At 37.3% G+C, this 21,863-nt stretch overlaps 1 protein-coding gene across 4 annotated transcripts in view; it reads left to right on the forward strand.

Moving 5' to 3' along the window:
* Positions 1 to 21,863, forward strand: part of LOC126334690 (zinc finger protein ubi-d4) — a 229,701-nt gene that overhangs the window by 106,676 nt on the left and 101,162 nt on the right. For all 4 annotated transcript variants that reach the window (XM_049997177.1, XM_049997179.1, XM_049997180.1 and 1 more), the window contains 2 exons: positions 8,415 to 8,576; positions 8,901 to 8,973. In XM_049997177.1, coding sequence (XP_049853134.1) covers positions 8,415 to 8,576; positions 8,901 to 8,973 — 235 coding nt within the window. The remainder of the gene's footprint in view (positions 1 to 8,414; positions 8,577 to 8,900; positions 8,974 to 21,863) is intronic.

Below are 21,863 nucleotides of genomic sequence, written 5' to 3' on the forward strand. Positions count from 1 at the left end.
CTACATTGACATTTAGGGACGTGAGTTCCTTGTCAAAACTTGGTACATAAAGTTCCCTCTACAATCTCCAGAGGCCTGTAATAGGAATTGTGATACACCCTGCATATATAACATTTATTTGTTGTGCCACTTACCTGTCAAAAGGAAGGAAATGTGATAATCAGCGGAGATTTAAATTTTGATATGAACTTTCTGAAATATTCAGGTAAAAGAAAGAATTTGGGAATTGCATTTATAACTTGACTTATATTTTTGTTTTTTGCCATTGAAGTGTACAGCATAGCAGACAGCAGCAATACACTTATATATTTCTAGGTGAACACTGAATCATTTACAGAATATCATCTCTGACCATGCTGCACAACTAGTCACACCTAATAACTCCCTTATCACATTGAAGTGACATGGTTAATGGAGAGGAAAAGGAAATTTCCAAGGCAGCCATATGGTAACTTGAGTGGACTGCTGTGTGTGATGTAACAGATATCAATTCAAAACCTAGGTGGTTTTTTATCAATATCTAACATCTACTTTCCAAAGAAATCAGTGAAGTATGACAGTACCGAGATAAAACTACTGGATTATGGATTACAAAAGGATTCAAAATAACGTGTGTAAGAAAACTAAAATTATGTGAAGAAGTTGTGCAAACAAATAGTACTGGTTTCCAATTTTAGGAAAGAGTGTACTGTAGTAAGTAAAATGATTACAAAATAAAAAATAAACCTCAGCATAATGTCTGAAATTAACCATTCAAATAATAAATGTAAATCTGTATAAGAAATTGTCAAAAGAGAAATTCAAAAATCAGGTAAGGAATGTGAGGATTTAGTTATTAAGAGAAATGCCAAATAGTAAATGATAGCAGTCAGACAGTCAATATATTTACTTATGATTCCCTGGAAACAGCTCAGAAGTTTTATCATAGGCTATTCAAAGGATAAAAAACAATACACCAAATGCAAGAACCAGTCTCAATGCCACTTACATAATGCCAAATCAAATTACTCCACGCTCCGCCAAAGAAATTAAGAATATAATTAACTCCCTCAAAAGCAAAAACTCTCAAGGTTGATACCACCTCATGTCAATGATTAAAATCATACTCTTCACATACTTGGAATGTATTCAGTCCCAGGGCATCCAATACCTGGGGGTAATGGGGAAGGTCCCTCCCCCCCCCCCCCCCCCTTCCCCAAAGCTCTCAGGAAAGTGAAAAATTGTAGTGTAGTCAGGTGTCTTTCTTTCAAGATTATTATTTAAGTGTCATTATTATTACTTAAAAAGTTGCCATTCATCTTTTAAAATCTCTGTAACCCCAGCTCTTAGCCCCCCACTCCCCCCACAAACTGTTGTATGGGCACCTTTGACTCAGTTGCATATGCAATACAAGACTATTACTATCCTCGTAGGTTGAAATACGCTATTGTCAGACAAATGGGCTAAAAAGTAGCAAGATTTTGATAATTACCATTCAGTATCGCATCTTACCAACTCCTCGGAGTTACTGGAAAAGATTATTTATGCAAGAACAGTAACTCATCCAACCCAAAATAAGGTAACATCAGCTTCAGTTTGGATTGTGAATGGGTCTCTCCATGTGCCAAGTGCCTGTTTTCAAATTGGATTGTACAAAATTTAAATGAGAAAATATTGTCTACTGGTATTTTCTGTAACTTGTTGAAAGCACTTGATTGTACAGTTCACATTATTATCCCAGAAAAGTTTAAATGTAATGGTATCAGAGGCATTGCTTGGAACTGTCTTCTTAACAAACCAAAAGAAGGCATAGTGTCACTTCAGTAGACTCGGGGACCGTATACAGTGAAACAGTGTCTGCAAAAAGGAAATAATCACTATAGTTAAATCAAAAGTATTGGTATGGTCTACCCTCTTGTTCTTGTTATTCACGAATGGTCTCTTATTTTACATCCAAGAACCTGAAATTGTCCCTTTAGTGATTATGCAAGTATTATAATCAGACACAATGGAGAAACTACAACAATTTAAAAAAGTGAAAATTATTAACTGCCCATTGCAAAACCACAAGGTCTGATCACACTGTTAGAAACTATGCAAAAATAAAAATCAATAAACAAAACAGGAGGATATAAGATGAACATCAACTAAAGCAAAACGAGGATAATGGAATGTAGCCGAATTAAGTTGGGTGACGCTGAGGGAATTAAATTAGGAAATGAGACACTTAAAGTAGTAAAGGAGTTTTGCTATTTGGGGAGCAAAATAACTGATGATGTCGAAGTACAGAGGATATAAAATGTAGACTGGCAATGGCAAGGAAAGCGTTTCTGAAGAAGAGAAATTTGTTAATATCGAGTATTAATTTAAGTGTCAGGAAGTCATTTCTGAAAGTATTTGTATGGAGTGTAGCCATGTATGGAAGTGAAACATGGACGATAAATATTTTGGACAAGAAGAGAATAGAAGCTTTCGAAATGTGGTGCTACAGAAGAATGCTGAAGATTAAATGGGTAGATCACATAACTAATGAGGAAGTATTGAACAGGATTGGGGAGAAGAGAAGTTTGTGGCACAACTTGACCAGAAGAAGGGATCGGTTGGTAGGACATGTTCTGAGGCATCAAGGGATCACCAATTTAGTATTGGAGGGCAGCATGGAGGGTAAAAATCGTAGAGGGAGACCAAGAGATGACTACACTAAGCAGATTCAGAAGGATGTAGGTTGCAGTAGGTACTGGGAGATGAAGAAGCTTGCACAAGATAGAGTAGCATGGAGAGCTGCATCAAACCAGTCACAGGACTGAAGACCACAACAACAACAACAAACAAAACAGAATATTCTAAATTTTGAGAAGTTTTTATTCACATGAATCTGTGCAGAAAGTCACTTGCTAAAGACCTACTTCAAAGTCTAAGCTCTTCAATTTTTGTTTTGTGGATAGAAACAATCTTTTGGGATGAAAATGCCAATGATTAGTTTCCTTTCTTCTATTTTCATTCAACAATATGTTAGAACATCATATTGTGGCCCAATGTTTCGTTAAAGAAGAAAGTGTTTACTGCACATAAGTAGCAAGGCTAAAATGTGGTGTCTGCTTTTTAATGTAAACATATAAGCTTACAGTGGTCTGACAGTACATTTGTTACTGCATGAAGTTCGTTGTCAACAACCAATCACAGTTTAAAAACAACAGTAACATTCATAAATAAAATGCTAAACGGAGAAATGACTTATACTATCCTTCACTCAACCTTAGTGTGGCACACAATATAGTGATCTATTCAGCCATAAAGATCATTGACTGCTTTCCCCAGTCATGTTGAGAATGTCTTACATAATAAAATTAGCTACAGATATAAATTGAAATTATACCAACGTGAGATCCCCAGCTGCATAGGAAAATATCTGAATGAGTAATAATGGTGTGTGTGCGTGCGTGCGTGCGTGCGTGTGTGTGCGTGCGTGTAAAAGACAATCATGTAAACTGTCATCAGAAACTTCCTGGCAGACTAAAACTGAGAGGGTGTATCACAATTGTAAGCTGACTGACTCATTCTGCGTCATACTCAGTGATCACTATTATTGTCTGCATAACTTGCAAATAACTAACAGTTATCTATGCTTGTAAGTATTGTTACAAGAGAGTAAAGAGCAGACATGATCCAAAGAAAAAGACTCTCATCACATACACACACACACACACACACACACACACACACACACACACACACACACACACACAGACGTCTCCCAGAAGAAAGACATATAAACACTGTGTCCCCATTATCCACTGCTTTACAAGTAATGAGAGATAATGATAAAAATGGAAGAATATGTTTTTTTTACAAAACCGCTGCTTTTATGCTTGTGTTAGTGTGAATAGATTACCAGTTGTGAGAATTGTATATTAGTGGCCATTACAGATATGCCCTGCATTGGCTGCTTCTTCCTTTTAATGTGTAATTTGACTCATTTCTCATTCCTGAAGATTCTTTTTCCTGATATGGTTTACAGATGAATGTGTGAATGAATGAATCACAAACACGAAACTGCTACATATATCTAATTGTAAATGCTGAATCATATCCCTCAAGATTTTATATTGATCATCAAACTTCACACAGTATTTGATTAATTGTATGTAAACATATGTTTGGTACTGTAATTGTTGATGTTGGTGAAAGTTTGACAGTGAACATAGCAGTTTATCATAGTTATCAACAGTTTTCAGAATGAAATCTTAACTCTGGACTGAGACTCGAACTCTGAACCTTTTCCATTTGTGAGCAAGTGCTCTACCGAATGAGCAACCCAACATGACTCACAATTCATCCGCATAGCTTTAATCTGTCTGTACTGCATCTCCTACCTTCCAGGCTTCACAGAAGTCTCCTGTGAAACGTGCAGAACTAGCCCCCCTGGAAGAAAGGATATTGTAGAGAAATGTCTTAGCCACATCCTGGGGGATGTTCTCAGAATGAAATATTGACTCTGCAGCGGAGAGTGTGCTGATCTTAAAATAATATGCCAGTAAGTTTCCTATCAGCACTGAGTGGAAAATTTTATTTTGGGAACACCCCCGAGGCTGTGGCTAATCCATGTCTCTGCAATGTCCTTTCTTCCTGGAACGGTAGTTCCGCAAGGTTCCTAGGAGAGCTTCTGCAAAGTTTGGAAGGTAGGAGACGAGGTACTTGCAGAATTAAAGTTGTGAGAATCAGTTGTGAGTCATGCTTGGGTAGCTCAGACTGTAGAGCACTTGCTCACAAAAGGCAATCCCAAGGTAGAGTCTCGATGTGGCACACAGTTTTAATATGTCACGAAGTTTCATATTAGTGCACACTCTGCTGCAGAGTGAAAATTTAATTCTGGAAACTTCCTCCCAGGTTGTAGCTGAGCCACATCCCTGCAGTATCCTTTCTTCCAGAAGTGCCAGCTCTGCAAGGTTGGCATGCGAGGTTCAGTGAAATTGGGAAGGTAGGAGACTAGGTACTGGAAGGATTAAAGTTGTGAGGACAGGTCGTGAGTCATGCTTGGGTAGCTCAGTCAGTAGAGCACTCGCCCGGGTAAGGCAAAGGTCCTGAATTTGAGTATGTTTGTCACACAGTTTTAATATGCCAGGAAGTTTAATCAATGGTTTTGTTTATGAAACTAAAAATTATCGTACGCAAACTCCAAATTATGGAAAAAATTGAGTCATTACCTTGTGCATGCCCTAAAGCATTAGTCTTTTTGATGCTTGGAAGATATACAGGATTACTTTAGCATTAAAAATCACTCACTTATTGAAAATTCAGTTCATGAATGAAGTGGACACCTTACAATGGAAAGCCCAATTTGGAACATTAGCACTTAAAATATTGATTGCTACTTTCAATAAGGACGACACATTGCAATGCAGACAGAATGAAAAGTTTGTTACACACTAAGCTTTTGACCAGACCCTTCAGAAAAGAAAGGAAACCACGCATTCACACAAGGGGGCACCCCTCATGCACAAGACTGCCATCCCCAGCCATTCTAGCTGGACTGCAACTGTTGAATTTAATGAAAACAGCGATCAGGAGTGGAGCAGGAAAGGGGGAGGGATAACAGAGCATGGGCGGTGGAAGAGAAGAGTGATGGCTGGCTGTGTGTGTAGGGACTACTGTAGAAGGGGGAGGACAAAGTTTGGCAGCATCAAAAGGCTGTGTGGAGGGGGATGGGGATGAGCAGGGAATGGAAAAAGAGAGAAGCAGAGAGGGGAGAAGACGGGTGGATGCCTTGGCAGAGAGTGAGCACAATGAGTTTGAGGGGAAGTGAATGGGAAGAGATTATAAGACAGAGGGGGGCCAGAAACTGGTGGATGGTGGGTGTGTAGACAGTAGATTATCGTAGGTTCAGGCCGGGATGAGTTTGGGAGTGGAGAATGGATTGTTAGGATAACTCCCATCTGCATAGTTCAGAAAAGTTGGTGATGAAGGTGAGGATTCAAACTATCTGAGTTGTGAAGCAGCCATTAAAATCAAGCAATTTATGAAACTTCCTGCCAGATTAAAACTGTGTGCCAGACTGAGACTGCAGGAGTTTTGCAGGCAGACTTCTGTGAAGGTAGGAGATGAGGTACTGGTGGAAGTAATGCTCTGAGGATGGGTCGAGACATGCTTGGGTAGCCCAGTGGTAGACAACTTGCCCACAGCAGGTGAAGGTCCCGTGTTCGAGTCTTGGGCTGGCAAACTGTTTTAATCTGCCAGGAAATCTCATATCAGTGCACACTTGACTACAGTGTGAAAATCTCATTCTGGAAGCATGGTATGTTTAGCTGCATGTTGTGCGACAAAGTGGTCTAATTTGCTCTTGGCCATAGTTTGACAATGGTCATTAATCCTGGTAGACAGCAGGTTGCTAGTGGCGCATTTCAGGGCTTGATGATAGACAATTGGAGCCCTGATGAAGGATTTTGTTCAGTTGTTCCAGTCCAGCGGAGTATTGGGTAATGAAGGTTCTGCTCCTTTGCTGGTTCTTGGTGATGGTGGGAGGATTGGGGTGTATGTGGGCATATGGCATGGGAAATCTGCTTGTGGGCTAGGTGTGTGGGATAGTGCTTGTCTGCAAAGACCTTTGTGAGGCTCTAGCTTTCCAAAACCCCAAACCACTGGTCTGATTTAGGTTCATTGATGATATCTTCATGATCTGGATTCAGGGTGAAGGCACCCTTTCCTCATTCCTTCACAACCTCAAAGCCTTCTCTCCCATACGCTTTTCTGCAGGTCCTCCTCAACCCATTGTGCCATCTTCCTAGTCGTCCGTCACCTCCTCCACAAAGACTCCATCAATTCCTCTGTTCACATTAAACTCACCAGTCACCATCATCACCAGCATTTTGGCAGCTGCAATCCCTTCCACACCAAAAAATTGCTCCCATACAGCCTGGCCACGTGGAGATGTCTTATCTGCAGTGACAAAATCGCCCTTGCCCAGTATGATGGTGTCACAAAGGCCATCACAAACAGGCACAATCCCCCAGATCTACTCCACCAACAGATTTCCCATGCCATATCAAGACACAACCCCAATCCTGACACAACCCCAATCTTGCCAACACCCCCAAGAACCAGCTACAAAGGAATGCCCACTTCCCACTTCGTCACCCACTGCCATCCCGGACTGGAACAACTTAATCTCATTCTTTGTTGTGGCTTTGATCATCATGCCCTGAAATGAAAGCCATCTAAGCCAAGATCCCTCCCACCCCTCCTAAAGGCAGTTTTCTGTTGCCCACCAAACTCCACAACAACCTACACCATACCTATGCCATTCTCAATCTCAACCCCTTGCCACAGGGATCATACCCCTATGAAGACCCAGATGCTAGACCTGCCCAAACCACCCATCCAGCACTTCCTATCCCAGTACTGTCTCAGGTTTCTCCTACCCTGTCAGAGGCCGGGCCACCTGCGAAAGCAGCCATATCTCAAACCAGCTCTACTGCAATAATTGCACAGCTTTTTGTATTGATATGACTACCAACCAGCTGTCTACTGGACTGAGAGGCCACTGCCAAACTGTGGCAAAGAGCAAAGTAGACTACCCTGTGGCGCAACATGCAGCTGAACATAACATGCTTGATTTTAATGGCCATCTGAATCCTCCCCGCCACCATAAACTTTTCTGAACTATGCAGAATGGAGTTATCCTTACAACACATTCTCCACTCCCAAAAGTATCCCGGCTTCATGTTCCGGTAATCTACTGGCACCACACCCTCCGCCCAACAGTTTCTGCCCCCCTCTTTCCTATAACTTCCACCCAATTCCCTCACCCTCATTGTGCTCAGTCTCTGCCAGGGCACCCAGCAGTAATTTCCCTTTTCTGTTTTTTCTCCTTTTCTGCTCCCTGTTCTTCTGCCCTCCCCCACAGCCTCCCAATGCTTGTCCTGCCATCTTCTACATGGAGCACTGTGCTCTCCACCAGACAGTGCTCTTCTGTCCACCTACCTGTAGTCTGCTATCCATCTTCCTTCCCTGCCCCACTCCTGACCACAGCTGTGTTTGTTGCCCTTTCTTTTCTGAAGAAGGTTTTTGCCTCAAGCTTAGTGTGTAACAAACTTCTCATTGTGCCTGTTTGCATTTCAGTGTTTCATTTTTACAGTGAGTTGCAATCTATCCTTTTTGTAAATGGACACCTTAACAATTACATTCCAGCACTGCACCAAACCTGTTCTGCTGTATCTTGCCCTTTTGAAAGATCTGGTCAGTTTCAAATTAGAATTACCAAACTTATCATTTCTAACACAATCTATAAAAGTATTTGTGTTTTGTGCAATATTTTTATGTTATGTATGTGAAACAGTGTATTTTTTAATCTGCTAAACATTCATTTATCTTAATATCCCATATATACCAGTAACTCAGGCTTTAGCATTACAAAAATGAAAATAATTTTTCTGTTACAGGATGCTTGGTATTATGATGAATTGGATATGCAAGAAATGGAAGCATTTGATGATCCGGATCCTGACTCTGATTATGATTATGAAGAATCATATACAAAGAGGAAAAAGAAATCAAAGAAAACGCCAAGGACAGGTGACTCACCGGCTGTGAAGAAACCAAAGGTTTGATTTATTTTGTAATGTGTATGTAAATCAAGACTGACATCTTGTCCTAGTGACATATCTTAACATTATTCCTTGAAAGAAGATATAAATGAGAGAACTGGCAAAAAAGAAACATTCTGGAAAATACTATGTTTTTTAATGCAATTTTTGCTTTCTATTAACTACTTAGCGAGGTCTTTTCGTGGCAGTTACGCCATAACTACTGAGTATGAATGTCATGTTATTTCTATTTATATGTACATTATTTCCATGTACATTATTTCCATGTTTTATTTTGCCCAAAACATTCAAATTATGTTTTTCTTTGTGTGTTTGCATTAGGGTCAGGGAAGAGGTCGCAAGAAAACGAATTATGATGCTGTCTCTGATGCTGAAAAACCATTTGCCTGTGAACGTAAGTTGACACAATTTATCAAATTCATGATATGGACAATGAACCAGAAAATAAGCATTTGGAGACTACAGTTGAGGCTTATTTGCTGGTTTCTGTGAAATGTGTATTTGAAAACTCTAATTTAATGATTTTTAATCTACAGACACATTTTAATTTGGGATTCTGACAATTCATACCTGTACTGTTTCATGTTGCGCATAATTTTGGGCCTCAGAAAGTTATTTTGATACACTATTAATGTAGTGCAATCTTTTAGTGTTTATTACGTTGACTTGAGCTGTAAATATGTTTCACAGTTGTCAAAACCTACTCATTCTCTACTTGCTTGGTGTTTGTAAACCACTTATTTGCTCTGATCTGTTATGCTTGCAAGCTGTTGTGAAATCAGTGGAATGCTGCTTGCTACAAGATAGTCTTCTTGCTTCATAGCTCACTTCTGCTGGTGGTGGGGAAACTTGGGGTTCTTATTCAATGGAACTTAATAAGTGAACGAACTGTTTCCATATATGATAAAGGTTTTTAGAGCAGATAATCCCAGTACTGGAAGTTCTGTATCTAGTATAGAGAAATTTATTCTCAAAAGCCTGGAAAACGACATGAACAAACTGCGTACTGTTTTTTACAGAAGTGAGGTTGGTTACCATCCATGCATCAGTTTTGTTGTTTGGTGTTAGTAATTTCTGATGATACTGTATTAAAATGATCTTTCATGTTATAGAATGATCCTCCTATTGTTCTCATTTTACACTAGATTTTCCTCTACCCCATACTTTTCTTCAATTAGCACAGTACTGAGTAGTTTTTCTGCCCTGTGTCAGAACAGTTGACGTACCCTGGCCCTTTCACCCTATTTGCTGTGTGTGCTTAATGTCAGGACAGTTCATGAACATATAGGTGTAGTGTTACCTGTATGTATATGCTTTACCATTTCAGTATGTTTTCTTTCACGTCCAGGTAAAGGCCTTTGAGTAGACCATTGAAACTGAAACATAAAAATATATTCCTTCCTTTATTATGACACACCATGTCCCACTTAATTGAAATTTTATTTTACTTTGGTATTAATATCACAGGCACTGATGACTGTTTACCAGAATGTGCCACATTAGCAAAATGCCTCCTGCCTTGCTTGTTGAAGTGGTTTTGTATCAACACTTTTCGTCATCTCAAGACATTTAGTGTTATACAAGAATATTTTCAATACGTTTGTTGGAATTCTAATTATTAGAATGGTTGATAAATACAACTTAAGAATTCTTCGTACTAAGACACGTGACACATGTGATTATCAGTTTGCTTACACACAATTACAGAAGACTCAAACTAAGAATGTGGCCATTGTATGCATAATAATGGCTAGTTTGGGCAAGTACAATGTAACTATTTAATGAAACCAAGTTTGTTAATATGAATAAATCTAAACATATTACGAATGTTAATAATACATGTACGGGGCAAAATGTAACTAGTTGTATTAGGAAGAACTCATCAATTAGTTCATGAATCAGAAAAATAGAGAAGATGGGATGAATAATAACTTTTTATTGAGTGTTAACTCTACATTCTAAATCCACTTCATTGATTAACTATTGATTTACAAAAAGTAAATGTCACTCTAATGATGATTGCATACAAATGCCATAAGTTGTTGCCTCATTGTTTCCTAAGCATGTACCCATCCCTCTATAAAAAGAATTGTCACAAACCAAACTCGTATCCTGTCCCATCAGACAGACAAGACTTAACTAGTTCAGTATCAAATAGAAGAAAGCCGGACACGTAAGTGACATTAACTTTTAACAATTTTACCCAAGGTTATTATTGCAGAATCTTCAAACTATTTCATCACTCAGAACAAAATTAAATTTCCTCCACCTCAAATTCTGGGTACACACTTTGTCTTTCTTAGGTAGCTGTGTCATTTTACTGTTTGTTATAGAGGCTTTTAAGGTATTTTAACACAGGTACTTTGTGTGTTAATGATTGCTTGTACCTCTCACCACCAAAATAATCTCAATATTCAAATTTACTCATTTGCATATTGTATTGAGCTGTGTGTTTTCGAGTAGCCATTTGGCTACCTGATTCTTGAGTTAGCATTCTGCATAAAGTACTCTTGTTTTAAATTTTTTCCTCCACTTAGTAATATGTGCTTTTTAGTCTCAGAAATCTAAATAATTTATAATACATTTTTAATCAAAGCACAAATACGTCAGTTTTAAAATTAAAGAGTCAGTAGCAGTGTTACTGCAATTGTGGTTTACACCACACTAATAACTTCAGTAACTATTACAGATACCCCTTGGTGCCTAAAGTGAATGTAGATAGTAGTACTGCCCTTTTGAGTTCAAATGTTGAAGTATATTAGGGCCTTAACAGCACTTTTAAAATAATTTTGATACAGCAGTTGTTTACATATTTCATTGTGTTGATTTCTATTAATTTGAATGTTATGGCTAAAGATTACACAAATTCATTTTTGAAAAATGACAAATCCTCCTATAAGAAGAAAAAAAGGCTTGACAAATGTGTATTAAGCTTTGTGTTTGTCATGATACCTGTGAAAGTGTTCTCCCTTCCATAGTTCCTGTGTTTTTGAAGCACAGGACAAAAATTTCTTAGTTTTCAGGAAAGAGAAAAATGATTTCGTGTACTGAAAATGAAGCATTTTATGTCCAATCTCTATTGATGCCAATTTGGGTTCAGAATGTGTAGTAACAACTACCAGGTGCAAAGACTGACCAACAAATAATTGTTGGCATAGTATCAGTAATGTCACTGAAAATAGTATACTAGAGTACAAAATGCTATGAGATGCAAAAATGAGCCCCCAACATTTAACACTTTTGTGTAGTGTTAGGGCAGTGCAAGGTAACGAAGTGAAGTGTTATGCATTACTCCAAAAAGCCACTGAATGGCATGGGCATGTTTAACTGTGCAGTTCTCTTTGATGACATTGATGTACTTAAAAAAAGAGAAATTCTTTATGAATGCAAAGAAATCTCTTTATGAATGCAAAGAAATCTCTTTATCAAAAAGAAAAAAAAAAAACACCCACATTTAACAAATAGTGGAAAAGTTTTCGGAAAGTAAACAGTTTGACTTTCTATTCCTGTTTGAGGCATGCTAAACACTAATTACTTAATGTGAAAGGGTGATACAAGATGACAAGAAACTTAGACATTAATATCTGCTTGTTAGGGCATTCATAAATGCTTCTCTCTCTTTGGGCGAGTACCACTTTCCACTTACATTATCAATCAGAGGAGTGCACACTGTCCATGTGCAGTCAGATACGGATCCTCCCTAATTGCTAGGAATGATGCACATTGTGTAAATGATTTGTGCCTTGAGATTATCTCAAGGTACTGAAACTTATTTCATAAGTTTCTAAGTGTGATTTGTAACCAGTTACCCATGGTTCCAGAAGACATGAATTGATAAACAACAGAAACTTGTGAAAACCAGCTGCGAAATTCTCCAGTTTGTCAATTTTTGTATCAAGATATTGGGAGTGTAAAAAAGAAAAATATTTTATGAGCATTCTTTAAATGTTTTTGTCTTTTATGTTTTTAATATACAAATGTCTTAAGTTGTAATAAAATAAAATATTTAGAGTTTGTACTTCATTTTTGTGTATTTAAAAACTTGTTTCTTTCTTCCCAATTATTGTTGTGGGCTGCTGACAGCTAAATGTGCAGTAAATGTGTCCAAATTATAACATTACTGGAAAGTGATTCCTCACCATGATTTTCATCTCCTGGCTGGTGTTTTGCTGGTGACTATAACTGACATGCATTTCTGACACAATACCCATCTTCTACTGAGGTAAATAAGTTGCATTTCCTGTTTTGTCTTTTTTAGGTTTGCAGGTACCACAGCAAAAATTACTGACTTAAGGTATAGGTTATAATCCCAATCACTTTGTTATAAACTAACTCTACTACAGGTCTGATTCATTTCAGAGACCTAAATTTAAATGATAATGGCATATTTTCAAAATAAAGTAGACCACTCACCGAAAAACAGAAGCATTGAGTTGTCGACAGGTACATACAAAAAAGAAAGAAAACATGATAGCTTTTCAAGTAATACTCTTTTGAGCTAGAGTACACACACACACACACACACACACACACACACACACACACACACACACACACAAAAGCTTGAAAAGGATTCCTATGAAATCTAGCAAGTTCTCTTTCTTTCTTGTGTGTGTCTGTTGAGGATTCAGTGCTTCCTGAGGATTTATATTTTACCAGAACTTCTCTACAGAATTATATTTACAAAATAGTATTGTATGATGAACTCAACAATGTTACATCAGTTTATTCAATAGACCTTATAGTCAGAGGTGTAACTTCATAGATTGTGGGCAAGTTCAGACTAAAAGTCCAAAGGTCCATGGTTTGATCAGTCCTAGGATTGAATCTGCCACTTATTTTTCTCTTTCACCAGTAACTATAATTTGCTAATGTGAAAAATGCTAAGTTGCATTGTGGTTTGGAGTTGGCCTAACTGTAGGTCCCCCAGTAACTTTCTGAGTAAGCCACTTGAAAGATAAGGCAACGACTAGCATCTCTTTTAGGGAAACGTCACCCAGTGATTCATCCTGCTGTGTTCTAACAAACCTTTGGATTGGGGATAGCTTTCCATCATTTAGTCAGTGATAAGTGTTTTTATATTTTGTGATCTGGTTGTCTTATCTCAGATTTTTTACATATTTGAAAATGTTTTCCTTCATTCAATGCTGAATTTTTGTCGTGTTATAGTCTAAATGATGAAAACAGTAAACTGACATGCAAACAATGTGTTTCCAGTATCTTGTGAATGATAGGTTGATGTGTTCCACTGAACTACCCATCCTTGTTTAACTTTTTTTGCAATTATCCTACATTAGAATAAAGTTTGGATTTTTCTTAAAATAAGTATTTGCCTAGTGCCTGAATAATGTTTTTTCAAACTACAGATGACATCTACTTCAGTGGTTTGTTAAACTGTAACCTTACTTTCTCCTGCTTTACCCTTAATAATGATAGTTTTGATATTAACACTGTGTCAGTGTTAAAACCAAGGTGAAGTAAAAATTAACCTCATTATTATGGAAACAAGAAACAAATGTGAAGGACAGAAAATTTCATAACAAAACAAGTGCGTGTAGAAATATGGAATAAATCTGAGAAATTTGAAGAAATTAAATGGGAAAAGAGAACGACACTAAAAGTATGGTAGATGTGGGGTAGCATCATTCGCCTTTCTATGTGTAAACAAAGTAGAAAATGGTAAGAAAGGCAATTAATGCAAAAGACACTACTTGGAGCAGAGTTATCAGGAGCAATTTGGTCTTCGATTGGGGATGTTAATAATCATTATCAGATCAGTTGTGAAATTTCTGCACGCAAGCACTAGGGCCTATTGCTACAGTTTAATAATTTCTCTCAAGGTCACTGAGGGAAAATTTATGTGAATGTTATTAAATGTAGTGAAAATGAAAATAGATGAAAATTAAACTCTGTTTCATGTAAACATTTGCAGAAACCATAAATGAGAGAGTGAACAGAAGTGAAAAAAAAGACTAGTTACATGCAAAAAAGTATGCCTTAATTACCATGTTTGCTGTGTCTGTGGTTAATTGAAATCACAAAAAGAAGTAAAAAATAATAAATTAAACATAATCACCCTCATCAGCAGCATCCAGTTGATATTTATTTCTGGGTGAAGGCCTTCTCCAACTTCACCATCCATTATGTTCTTAAGCACCAAGCCATGTGTGATAGGACACTGCAGTTAGGAGAGTGTCAGTTCAAATCTCCAGCCACCCATCCAGATTTTGGTTTTCTGTGATTTCCTAAAGCACTTAAGATGAATGCTGGGCTGGTTCCTGTGATAGGGCACAGCTAATTTCCTTCCACAGTCTGAGCTTGTGCTCTGTCTCTAAGGACCCCATCATTGATGAGACATTCAACCCTAATCGTCATTTTCTTCTGAAGCTACTCTGTAATGGTGTCTCAAGTCATTATCGAGCTTCTATTAGGTTGGCTCCTCTCTGTTTCCTTATCTATTGGAATCTAGCAAAGAACTTTCTTGGTCTGTGTACATGTCATGCTCACCTGTGAGTATCTGGAAAGTTATGACCAGCATGATGATTTTGAAGTGGTGTACTTAAGTTTCAAGAAATTAACTGGGATTGAAGGACAACATGATTGGCAAGGAGGAACATTGTAAGCAAAAGTTAGATAAATAATCAAGCTGCAAACTAAGACATCTGCAAAGTTTGTTGTACATAAAATGTGTCTTTATGATTTGGGAGATTTATTAAGTTTTCATGAATTTGATCATATGCTGGATGTGTTTTATCGTACTATGAGCAGTTTGACAAACCTAGCAGAGTGGGATTGTAAAACTGTATACATTTGCAAAAGCAGAGATTATTATTGCAGAATGACACTTTCTTTTCTATTTTTATGAAAAGTAATTAGAAAATGACTTTATGTGAAGTATCTTGGAAATTAGGATCCTGTGTTGGATGAGTCTTGATTGTTTCCAAAGTTCGCAGTTCAGTGTGTAATATCATCAGGCAAGTAATTATTTCATTACTTGTTCCTAAATGTGTCCCTTATTTACTTGCTCCTAAATGTGTCCCTTATCACATCTAGATGAATTAGGTGAATCTTCCTACATACATATTAGTTTGATTTCCTATTTCTTGACAGAAGCCAAGAAGTTTTTCTGTTTCTGAATTAAAATTTGATTCAAAAAGTTAGCTGTCTTTGAAATTCATGAAATTATTCAAATTAGCATAATTTTTTGTTTCAATAAAACTTTGTACGCCAGAATGCTGTAGACTTATCTAAATTTTTTATGTAATGTACTACATCATCCAGTTCCAAAAAGAAAGAAAAAAAAGAGGAGAAACTACATGAGAATACTAGATTGGACAGCAAAACAAGCAACAAAGTTGTATCAAGCTGATTTTGTTTCCATTGACAATTGCTCTGTGATAAGACTCAGTGGCTGATTTAAGGTTTCTGAGGTAAGAATGTTTGAGGGCCTTATCAGTTTGGAAACTCCTTCACGACTTCATCATAAATTATGTATATACAGAGTGCTAAAATAAAACTGGCCAGGAATATATTTATGAGATTGACATGGGCATGACCCTTGTTAATTAACAGAAGAATTGCCCATCATAGAAAATGCTAGAAACCATGAGTTCAGTGCACCAATCAGTTGTGGTCATAAGTCTGCACTTGTTTATCTCTAGCATGCTCTGTCGTAACATGCTGTGTCATAACATTGAGTGAGTGAGAGGAGCAGATGTGTGTGGTGACCAGTTGGATGCAACACAAAATGGTGCCATGTGTTTATTGTAGAGTGTTAGGCAAGCACAATTCATTTATAATGTGTGCAGAATTGTTTGTGCAGGAGTTTAAGATTGGAAATGTTGAGGGAAAGGCAAACAAATTTTTGTAATTTTTTATATTCATAGTACTTGAAGTTCAAAACCCAATTATCATTTGCCTAAAATAGTTTGATGCAACTCTCAATAATTCTCAAGAAAATAAATTTGAAATTTTCCAAGCGGCTTGAATACCTAAAAGTCAGATTAGTTTTTTTGAGAGGCAGTGTACCTCTGTGATAGAATACATTCCTGCCACATGTGGAGCCTGGGTTCACTTCTTGTCTGATGCAAATTTTTGAATAAAGGTTCATATTCGTCAAGCATTTTTGTGAAGTGTAAAATACATGTTGTTGTGGTCTTCAGTCCAGAGACTGGTTTGACGCCGCTCTTCATGCTACTGTATCAACCATACAGTAAAGCTACATGCCCTCAGGAAAAATTATGGCTGTAGTTTCCCCTTGCTTTCAGCCAGTTGCAGTTCCAGCACAGCAGGGCCATTTTGTTAATGTTAGAAGGCCAGGCCAGTCAATCATCCAGACTGTTGCCCCTTCAACTACTGAAAAGGCTGCTGCCCCTCTTCAGGAACCACAAGTTTGTCTGGCCTCTCAACAGATACCCCTCCATTGTGGTTGCACCTATGGTACGGCTATCTGTATCACTGAGGCATGAAAGTCTTCCCACGAATACCAAGGTCCATGGTTCTTGGAGGGGGGTAAAATACATAAGTATGGAAAAAAGTGAGTAGCGCTCAAGACTGATAATCATGAAATTGCTGGTTTGAATCTCATTTTGATCTCTTTTTTCCATTCAGTTCGAATTCCTATGTCATTTAAATATAAAATTCATCGAATAAATGCAAATTGATTCACAACTAACTTATTTTTATCGAAAATGCACATCTCCTTATTTGTAACTACATATTGCACACAAAACTCTAGTTTTTGTTACAAATATAAATTCTTAATTACTGATCCTCCGTCAAAGATTTGTAATAAAGATTGTTGAAGCTAAAAAAAATTACACATTAAATTTCTTCTATTTTTATATATTTTATACTTCACAGGAATGTGCAAAGAACATGAACCTTTGTTTAAAAACTTACCACAGCCCGGAATCAACTTGCCACTCTCCCCTCCCCCGCGTCATGTCAGCATTCTACCACATAGAAACACTGCCTGTCGAAGAACCGATCTTACTTTAGGGTACTAAAGATGCTCAGAAAACTTCAAAGACAGTTTTCTCTAAAGTTATTGAATGTTACGTTGAAATGTTATGGGAGGTGGAAATTTGAGCTCTGAACTTCACGCATTGTAAATATAAAAAGATATAAAAATCCAACTGTCATGTGGTCTCCTGTTAGTGACAAACTTGTATGAAATGTACCCTATAGCCAAAGGGGGGTGGGGTGGAGTGGGGACTGTAACTATCAGAAAAGAGTTAACACAGACAAATCTTGCTCAGTTACAGGAAAGCTTGTAACACACAACTACAAAATCTCAAGCACTAATTAATAGATCACCTTGTGAAACATTATTAAAAAGGCTTTTCACTTGCATCCTTACAGATTTACTGTTGTGCATGAATTAAAGTGACCAGATGAATTTTGTATGTTGAATTCTGCTGGTGGCGGAATCAGGGCTTCTGGATCTTCAGTTTTTCATTTCTCCATATGAGGCCTTGTTCAGCCTGTCAGGGTATGTGAATTCACAGAACATGTCCCATTGTGCATGAGAAAATCCCTATCAGTATTTTAAAGAGCTACTGCATATTCTCAAGAGTGGTGTTTGAATGGCTGTATGAAAATTTTCAGCAAGGTTTGATGTGTTCAGTGAGCAGATGCTGTATTGTCTCTTGGTCACTTAATCTCTCTAACAGCGATTGTTACCTGCTGTGCAAATTGAAGTATCAGCTGTACTCAAATGATGCTCACACACTGGATAGCTACAGCAGAACATTGAAAACGCTGTTGCTGCTATCCATCAGGCAGAGTGTCTTCACAGTTTCACTCATTAAGCATAGCCATTTCCAGTGCCTTCTGTGATATTCGTTAACAAAAGCCAGTTCTGCACCAGTTTCATTGTAAATATATTCCAGGTCACTTTTATCCCCCTCTCCCCCCCTCTTGTGTGTGTGTGTGTGTGTGTGTGTGTGTGTGTGTGTGTGTGTGTGTGTGTGTGTGTGTGTCACTTCTATTAACCTGTTATGCAACCATTATTCTTAATGAAAGAAAACACTTTTGTCTTACATTATATAGTTAGTAACAAGGAAGATGTGACAGGCAGAAGATAAATTTGGATGAGTCACACATGTTGAGTATCTTATTTTGAAACACTTATCAGTGTTAAGTGTTCCAGTTGTACACAAAAATAAGTGTATTACTGTAAAGTATGTCAGTTGGTCTTAGGCAAACTGTCCAGATTAACATCACCAAATGGCCTATTATTGACAGTTCTGTGGTATTAACAGCAGTGATACAAAGATATCAATCTGGGCATTTGTATCCCCCACCTTCAACACTCTTACTTCCAAAGTGGAGGTGGGCACTGAATCTCCAATATTGCAACTTATAAATAATTAGCAGCTTTGCTGAGAGAGGAGGACAACAGTTAAGACATTGGACCTCCATTTAGTAGACATTAGTGTCAAATCTCTATCTTATTATCAGGATTTAGATTTTTCCGTATTTTCTCTAAACTGCTTACAGGAAAAGCTTTTCTTACCTCAGCTTGTGCTCCATTTTTAATTACCTTGTCATGCACAAAACTATAAAGACCAATCTTTTTTTCCTTGGTATCATGATTCTTCTGGCCTTAATTTACTAATATCTCCTTCACTCTTGGGTTGTCCATTCTTTTCCACATCATGCTGTCATCTTACCTGTTTAATCCCTGCATTTTTGTTCTGTCTATGCCATCAGTTTATATCTTCATGCCTTTTGTTGTTAGTATGTCATTCTATTCTCTTCCAAACATAACTTATTTGGGGGCAAAAATGTTGCATACCAGTTAAAGTTTGTTTTGCATTGAAAATTACAGAACATTGGTCTTTACCTCATATCAGTTTCCAAATTTTTGTTCTAATTAAACCTGCAAATACCAAATTTTGAAGAGAGTGAAAGAATAGATTCTTGTATGTTAAACTCAACAAAAATCTATTTAACTTGATGGTTCATCTTTTATATAAGTTTATTGCTCAGGGAAGGGAAGATAACCTATGGGTAAATTTTGACTGCCTTTATAAGGCAGTTTTTTTGTGTTACTGTCTACTGTTTTACATAAACAAATTTCAAGGCTGACAAATAGATATCAATAATGATCATTATACTGTATGAGAACCAGCTTGTGATGTAACTGCTTGCAGTTCAATGTACATATGTCTCAGTTCCGTATTGACTGTCTTTTATAAATGTTATTAAATCACCCAATTTCCTATTCACAAGAGCTTCTTTTGCACTGACTGTTGAAATGAGAAAACACTTTACTTGTCCTGCTGTTTAATGGTGCTCTTTATGACTATTACTCTAGTAACCTATACCACATATGTCCTCTGGATTGTAATGTCTATAAAGAATTTCTTGTGTTTAACATGAATTTCTTCTTCAGCTGGCATAATAAATTACTTTGCTTGTGTCACTACTTGGTATTCACCACAAGCTTGGTAACCATCTTCTGGTCTGCCACTTCTTCCTAATTGTAGGTTTAGTGCTGCCAAAGAAACATCCTTTTCTGAAACTCTAAGGGCACTTATCTAACTGAACTTGTTAAACTTCATTTGATAAAAAAACATATTTATTTTCTTTAAATGAATATACAACACATTCATCAACAATTCATATGACAGTACCTGACTGCTTATAATCAATAGACCTCACACATCTCATATAATTATTTTTTTGAGGTCTTAAGAAACAAAATCCGTGAAAATTTTATGCAAACATTGGGCTTAAATTGCACAGACTAGCAGCCAAGAAACCCACTGCATTAAGCAGTCAGCATCTGATCTTGCACAACCAAACTACTCTGCACATGCACATGCTAATATAAAAGGTGTGCATTAGACGAATTATTGCAGTCCTCGGCCAAAATGCTGACAATGATCGTAGTGAAATTTCTTGCTGATGGAACAATTTTTTTCCCCCCAGTATGTCTAAAGCATCTATTTGCCACTGGAGAGGTGTCTTGTAAATTACACTCTCGTTAGGAAGCTCTGTTCTATTAAAACTTATTCATTTCATTTAACAGTATGTAACTTATTTGTAGTTAAGTGGTGTGGTGATGCAAACTAGAAAATTTTTACATCAAATGTTTTCATCTACCGCGTTCCATAACAGAATTTTTACTTACTTTTATGTTTCAATTATAGGTACAGTTTGTCACAGGTGGCTTACTGTCCTAAAATTCTAATCTCACTATTGCAAGGTAATTGCCATGAAGTCCAATTTTTTGATCAGTATTTCTGCCACATAAAGCTTTGGCGTTTAATAATACAACAGGAAAATACAGGTGGAGAGGATGTTTTATGAAAGTTCATTTCTGCTCTAGTATACTCTTGTTTCACTACATTCAGAAAATAGGTGTGAAAGGGGATGTCACCAATGTTGTGACTAATAAAAATGAGTGCCAACTACTATTTTAACTGTAAAAGACAGTTGATTGGTAGAGAAAGTTGTCACTCTAATAAGAGGCTTTATTATTTTTTATTTTTTGAAGAGTTCTTCATTTATGCGAAGCCCTTCAAAAGACACAGTCAAACACTCCATGAATTGACAGACCTGGGATGTGGAACATCCTTTACTAGCTCTCAGATAAAATTATTGAGATATTAAATGTGAATAACAGTAGAAAGCTATACTCATTAGTGAAAGTGGAGGCTGTCGCACATGTGCCAAACACATTTGGATGTAAACAATAAGCCCTAAATTTTCAGATCACATTTGCTTGTTTTTTGAGCTGTACAGTTAAAATAAGTGCAGAGCTATGGGGAAATGATAAAGCAAAGAGCAGTGACAGGCAGACAGTTCTTTAGATCAGAGAGATTCTTTAGATGAGAGAGACAAAGGAAATGTAAATGTCTTTTATAGAGTTTTACGGATAAATGTGGATGCTTTGGTAAAGTGAAGAACAATTACAGAAAGGCACTTGGTGGGAAACTGCAGTGGTCAAGTGCAACATACATGAATGAAATTTAAGAGATAATAGCAATAAAGGAGGATTGTTCCAAGACAAGCTCTGCTGCAGAAGGAAAGATTAGGACTGGACTCAACTGGTGCATTGTGCTCCCAGTCTTGTCTTTCATGCAGGGCATTAGTTTAATAGTCTGCAGCATAGCATCTATGGAGTTTGAATGAATGGGAGAGGGGCACTGGCATATATAAACTTTGAGCTAGGCTGCAGTTAGAAATCTACATTGTTAAGAGATGCTGTCTGCACCACATCTGGAAGTCCCTTGATCCGCTTCTGCCATCCCTTGATCCTCATCAACAAGC

This window comes from Schistocerca gregaria, chromosome 2, assembly GCF_023897955.1.
Source record: "Schistocerca gregaria isolate iqSchGreg1 chromosome 2, iqSchGreg1.2, whole genome shotgun sequence".
In the NCBI taxonomy this organism is placed as follows: domain Eukaryota; kingdom Metazoa; phylum Arthropoda; class Insecta; order Orthoptera; family Acrididae; genus Schistocerca; species Schistocerca gregaria.